The sequence below is a fragment of the Morone saxatilis genome, unplaced genomic scaffold (genome assembly GCF_004916995.1).
Source record: "Morone saxatilis isolate NCDOM2014 unplaced genomic scaffold, NCSU_SB_2.0 Contig23, whole genome shotgun sequence".
Lineage (NCBI taxonomy): Eukaryota > Metazoa > Chordata > Actinopteri > Moronidae > Morone > Morone saxatilis.
Window position 1 is genome coordinate 245,555 of NW_023339796.1, and position 6,748 is coordinate 252,302.

The 6,748-nt window shown below is 49.2% G+C and overlaps 1 protein-coding gene across 1 annotated transcript; it reads right to left on the bottom strand.

Moving 5' to 3' along the window:
• Window positions 1-52: 52 nt before the first annotated feature.
• Window positions 53-6,476, bottom strand: rasal2 (RAS protein activator like 2). The gene is made up of 9 exons (XM_035670297.1): window positions 6,368-6,476; window positions 5,590-6,144; window positions 5,342-5,486; window positions 4,144-4,288; window positions 3,272-3,511; window positions 2,289-2,490; window positions 1,322-1,545; window positions 384-873; window positions 53-307 (listed from the first exon to the last, which is right to left on the bottom strand). Exons 1-9 carry the CDS (start codon window positions 6,401-6,403, stop codon window positions 53-55), a joined length of 2,292 nt encoding a protein of 763 aa, XP_035526190.1. The 5' UTR covers window positions 6,404-6,476.
• Window positions 6,477-6,748: the final 272 nt, after the last annotated feature.

Genomic DNA, 6,748 nt, shown 5'->3' on the forward strand with positions numbered 1-6,748 from the left:
GAAGAAGCGTGCGTCCTGCGCCCCCTCCCCCTGGCTCTGGCTTGCTCCATCCTTAACGGATGGGTGGCGGTGGCCCGCCGTCGTGCTCTGACGGGGAAATGGCGACCCGCCGTAGGCAGTGGCCCGGCGGAGTCGGGCGCGTGTCGGTGCGCGGCGTGGAGCACTCCTCGGCCTGGCTGGCTCCGGGCCCTTGCTGGGCCCGACTCGTCCCCAGGCTTGCTGGTTGGACGCCCCACGCACCTGACCCCACCTGGCTGCCGAAGTCGGTCGGAGGTTGCTGGTGGGCTGTGTGCGAGCTTTCTCCGTGCTTCAAGGGTTCTCGAGCTGAGTCCGTGCCGCCAGCGAATGTGGGGCGGATCGTGGCGACAGTGTGGGCCGGTTACCCTCAGGTTGGTTACACGGTTCTGGAAGGACACGTGCAGGCTGCGCCTTGCTGGCTGAGCAGACGGGTGCAGCCGGGCCGGCCTCACCCTGCGGGTGCGGCTCTTCGGCCTTCTGGCCGCGGCTTTTGGGCTGGTGGCACCGGCTGGCGTAGAGGGTTGGAGTGGGGGGTAGTTGGGAGCGAGGGCGGGGTGTGTGTTCCCGGATTGGAGGCTGCCGAGCCCCAACCCTGCTGAGCGGGGCGGCCTCGTGGTTGCGGCCGGCGGTCCCCACGGCTGCCGGGTGGCCAGGCTCTGGGCGTTCCTTGCAGTTCCCACCAGAGGGAGATGCTGCGGCCATTTGGGGGAGGCCACCGCCGTCTCGCTCCTCGGGTCCGGAGAAGCTGGTGTGGTTGTGAGTGCTTGCCTGTGCCAGCCAGCGCGCTGGACCTCGAAACTAACCCTGCGGGCTGAACTGGAGACTGGCATGGCTGCGGACCCTTCGGCTACGGGCCTTTGCAGAAAGTGGGACAGGGAGTTAAACCGCCATTTCGACAGATGCCAGGACTGCTGTTAGAAACCGGGAGTACGGGTTATCTGATAATGATCCCTGATCAGGAATCAATACTCCCATCATTTAAAGCCACAAATCAACCTGATGCAAGCCTGATCAGCTAATTTCAATTGGACTTCTCATATTAAAGCCAATCAATCAAACCTGATCAGCCTTTATCAGTTAGCTTAGTGTTTTCTGTAGTGGGAGACTAAACGTTAACAAAATGGACGTCCATATCCAGCAGTTTTGAATCCAACTAAGAAGAAAGAGAGCTGCCCTGCACCCAAACTTCCCTTTAAGGAAATATCACATTTAACATATCCTTAACGTGGTCGTATTAGGTGATGATATTAAAATATGTGAATTATTTCGGACCGTATTGATCTTTGAATGATCAGCTGATTACCTTGTCGCGGGGTCCCTCAAAGATCCCGGCTGTAACCCCTGGACGACCAGGCCCAGCTTGCCATTGGATGGTTTGTTGCGGAGGCTGTGGTCCTGGAAAACCGCCGCCAGTGGCTGCTGGACGGGGCGTGGGGAGCGGCCAGACAGCGAGGAGAGGTCTCCAGAATCCTCGGGCAGCGGGCCCAGGCTCGCCCTACGGTGGCCTTGGCAGGAAGAATTTTCACCCTTGGGGTCGCGCAGTACGTGCGCGGCCGTGGTGTTGTGTGTGTGTGTGGTGATTGGAAGGGCACCCAGGATGCGTGTGGTGGTGGTGGAGAGCGACATGGCAGACAGAGAGAGTCGCCAGACAGGGAAGGTGAAGGAGAGGGAGGAAAAAATAACATTGAGGGGGGGGACACTTAAGGAAACGGAAAAATCAACTATGACATGGCTTTCTACCGAACCAGAACCACATTCAAACACAGGCAGATGCCCATGCTGAGCCGGGAGCCCCGGAACAGGTGAACAGGTGGGAGGGGCACAGCACCAGGCCGGGTGGAGGGTGGAGGGTGGAGATGGGGGGTTCAGGCCATGCTGGTTGAGGTTGAAGCCCACGGGGCAGCGTTAATGTGGGTTAAAATGGACCTGAAGTGACCTTCCTGATGTTACTCCATTCCACAGGTTTTACACACACACACACCACACACACACTGGATTCAAATCACGCTGATCAATCACTGATCAATCACTCAACATTTCATCCCGACAGTAACCAGACAGGAAGTTAACGGGACACTAATCAATATAAACGTTATTTCAGATCTAACAGCTCTCCAGTTTTATTTTGATATCACAACCGACCTTTTCCAGACGCTGGTTGCAGGATTTATCAGAATGAGGACAAAAACTGGTTCAACTAGTTTATAGTGAATATCAGGAAATTCTTCTTCAGCTGACAGTTAAAGGTGGTTTAACACACACACACACACCTTGTCGAGCTGAGAGACGACCTCCCACAGCAGAGCGTGCAGGACGGACAGCTCGCGGCCGAGGTCGATGTAGCCCTCGAAGCCCGGCGTGTTGGACAGAGTCTCTGGGTTGGAGATCTCCGACAGGAAGCGCATCATTCCCGCCCACTCGTGCTCCAGGAAGTCGTTCATGAAGGCCATGTACTCCTCTTTGTTTCCAAACCTGCAGACATGGTCAGATATTTCTCTGTTACTCAGTGGAGTTTATCATCCGTTATGCTGATGATACACTTGTGTTTCTCAACTGTGTTCCTTTATAACGTTGGAACCACGTCTGTACAAATAAAACACATAGGTCCAGGAATTGGCCCCTGTGGAACCTCCTGAGGCCACACTGAGCTTCACAAACCTGAGCGGGAGCATCAGAGAACCACCGATTGTTTTAATAAAACAGTCTCTAGTCACAGTATTGCTGAGGACCCAAAGAAATGCAGTCTCAAATTTGATGCAGTCTGTCCAGAACGTGGCGCTTTAACAACAAACTTTATGTTTTGACCTGTAACCTTTGAACCTTAAGTCTCAGAAACTAATGTATTCATATAAGCTCAATAGCGCCTTGATCAATTTTCCTACATTTTTAATTTTGTAATTTATTCTGCGATTTTGGAAATTGTTTCCAAATTTGGTCCTGAACATCTCTGCAACAAGCCGGAAAAATCACATTTTCAGGAGGCGAAGCAATCGGGCTGTTCTGAACCAGCAATGGATCAGTGACAATAAATGAGAAAAGTTGCCATGAATTTTGTGTTTTCCTTCAGATAAATAAACACATTACAACCACACATTGGAGGTGCTGAGATAATGCAAGAAGTTTTTATATTTAATATGTGCCCCTAACGTTGAAACGAAACCTCCGCTGCTGGTTGTGCAACAGGATTATAGTTGACCATGATGGATCCTGATGGACCCACAGACCTTCACAGCATGGACCTGCAGACACTCACTTGGTGAAGTTGGCGAGGTTCTGGATGACTTTGGCGATGAGCGTGAGCGTCCGGGACGTCCGGTCGTCCGGATATTCCTGCATCAGGTTAAAGAGCGATGGCGACATGATAGCGGGGCACAGGAAGCGCAGGAAGAGTGAGGCGCTGATCAGACGCTTGCTGATGTCCTGCTGGTGGCCGCGAGCGACGCACTGCTGCTTCCAAGACGCAAACACTTCCTTCAGCTCCCGAGGAAACACACTGAGGAGACAGGAAGGAGGTTAGTGAGCACTGCGGGGAGGAAGGATCGGGTTTCTGCTGCTGTAGAGGAATCACTTAATGACTGCTGAAGCCTTTCAGTAGGTCTGAAAGGAGAGAACGATGCACGTTCTGTTGGAGTAAAGCTTTTCTGTCTTTGATTCAGGCTTCTCCTCCTTCTGTTTCTGGCTTTTACAGAAGTGTTTTACAAACTAATAAAAAAATATGATTAAAACAAAGTGAGAACCGAATAATACTTCATTCAACTCTGAGAACACATAAAACATGAATCAGATCCATTTATTTAAACCCTTACAAACATTTAATTTAAAACCTTTCAGGATGTAACGATACAAAGGTTCCTTTATTCTAAACTTATTATAAACTACTCAAAATATTTACCTTATCAATTTGTAGAATCTCTTTTTATTTATAAGGTTAGTGATAGTGATAACGATGTATATTTCCTGTTGTTAGTGCCTCCGTACAGAGACTGACAGTCTCAATAGAGAGCGCCCTTTGCTGTTTGAAAAGAGCGCCCCGATTAATTCTTTATCCCATTGATTGGCAATTGGTATATCTTTACATTCTTGTTAAAAGGTTTTAGTTTGTGTTCAGCTGATTTTATTCAGTACCAGTAGGAGTTGATGATCTTGCAGAAAGCGAGCTCGCAGCACATCTTCAGGTTACTCTGATGTTCAGCCAGATCGCTGCCGGAGCATCGACTGGGATCCACCTCGCAGTTCTCGTCCGACTCGTACAGAGCCTTAATGAACTCACCTGGAGACAGACAGACAGATAGATAGAGACAGACAGACGGACAGATAGACAGACGGACAGACAGAGAGACAATGTTAAACTGACAAACATTGATTTTAATAAAAAACAGAAATATTGGCTGTAATGGAGGATTAGAGATTTAAAATAGAAACTATAGTAGTTATAAATATCTATACTTACTATAACAGGAAACATATTCAGAAGTAGTTTTTCATTAGCTGTAATATTATCAGTGGGTTGATACAAAAGGAGAGTGAAGGAAGAGGACAGTAAGTTGGCGCTGAGTTAACCCTCACTGAAACTTGTTCTGGAGCAGCTGAAGTTTCAACGAGCTCATACATTCAATCACAGCTCGCTGTCAAAATAAAAGCCTTTAATTCACGTTACCAAACACACGGCAGGACGTTTGAGTCTATTTCCAGACCTGAAGCTATAAATACATTAACGAGGGGAAATTATTAGTGTTTGTGAACTGTGTCTTTATTTTGTGCTAATAATAGCGTGAAGCTCGTGTTTATGGGTCTGTACTGACAGCAGGTCTCAGGGGTTCTGTGACAGTTCTGGTTCTGTCACAATCAAGTCCTTTTATTTCTGAAATGTTTGAGAACGAGAGAACTGAGCACAATCACTCAGAGGAGGAGGAGGAGGATGAAGATGAGACCTAATGTACTCTAATTTTAGCATTCAGAAGTCCATAAAGACTTTGCGTATTTTAATCTGCACATTAAACATATTTACAGATCAAACTGTATTTTGAAATGTTTCTTTGTAAAGATAATTACAGCTGAGCTTTATTGATAAATTATCTGAAATAACTTATAAAAGAAGCTTTTGGTTTCTGCTCACATTTGACTTGAAAATCCAGATTTTTTTGTGAACAAAAGTAACTTTAGTTACAGGATGGATGTTAATGTACGGTGTACAGTACGCTGCTGCATATGCTAACTGTACTAGCTGCTATCAGGTAGTTGGCGCTCCTATTAGCACAGGAGCTGTGAAGAATGAGCCCCAGAACCAGAGTGGGTCTTTGTTCTGTTCCTTCCTGAGACTCACCGAGGGCGTCGTGCAGATATTTCTGTCCCACCAGTTTCAGATATTCCTCGATGGCTTTGGTAGCCAGCGTGTTCTCCCTGAAGATCAGGACGTCGTGGTCGGCACAGCGGTCCACCTCCGACATCACCAGGTCTGTCAGGAAGTCCTGAACGGGAAGAGGAAGAGGAGGAAGGATGTGTTTATGACAGTGTGTGTATGGCATTGGTACTTTAACCAATTACAAGTTACTGTGGTTGCTGAGCTCTGACCTTTGCCCTCCCGGTGCTCTGCAGGATGTGGACCAGAGCGCAGGCCATCTCCTCCTTGTTCTTGACGCTGATGACGGGCTCCAGCACCGAGCACAGCATGGTGTAGTTGTTGGTGACGAACTCGGCGAACTCCTTGTACTGCTCCATGGGCAGGATGGAGATGGTCTGGAAGCGGGACTTGATGCGGATCGACGGCCCCCCTCCCTTGGACTTGCTGGTGGTGGGCGTGCTGACCGGGTACCACTTCTCCACAAACTGCCGCCCCGTCACGCCCGACACCGGGATGTTGACCAGGCCCACGTAGTTGTTCTTGTCTTTCTTCTTCTTCCGGTCCACGTCGCGGTAGATGTGCACGGTGATGCTGTGCATGGCGGGCAGGCCGGAGAAGTCGAAGTGCTCGCCCCAGAACAGGCTGTCGTGGCGAGTCTTGCTGGTGGTCCGGGCGTACAGGACGTCATCCAGACACAGCTCGCAGAAATATTTCTTCTTAGGCGGCAGGTCTTTGGCTTCGATGATCCACAGTCGCAGCAGGTTCTCCGCCCGCCGACAGTTGTCCTGGAAACAGCGACAAACATTTAAACCATTTCACAGGATTAAAATCTACATGGATGCTATTTGATACATGTTATTACGATGATCTGAGAGGTTGGATGAGTGTTTTTGTCTCTGGAGTCTGGTGAAGAGTGATTACATTTATTATAGTTTCTACTAATATACCAACAACTGCCTTTGCAATGCACCATGGGTAAGGCACGAGTCGTCCCCTGTCTGATCTCACCTTGTTGGGCTGAATCGTCCTCCTCAGGTTTTCCATCCACTTGTCTCTCTCTGAGGCTGAAGTGCAGCTGAAACACTTACTGCCGCCCGAGTACGTCACCTGACAGCGAGAGAGAGAGAGAGAGAGAAAGAGACAGACAGAGAGAGACAAAGAGAGACAGAGACAAAGAGAGACAGAGACAGAGAGAGAGAGAAGAGAAGAGAGACACAGACCAGAGCCAGACAGACAGAGGAGAGACACGAGAGAGAGAGAGACAAAGAGAGACAGAGACCCAGAGAGAGAGACAGAGAGAGAGAGAAAGAGACAGAGAGAGAGAGAGGAGAGAGAGAGAGAGAGAGAGAGAGAAGACACCAGAGGAGAGAGAGACAAGAAATATCTCTC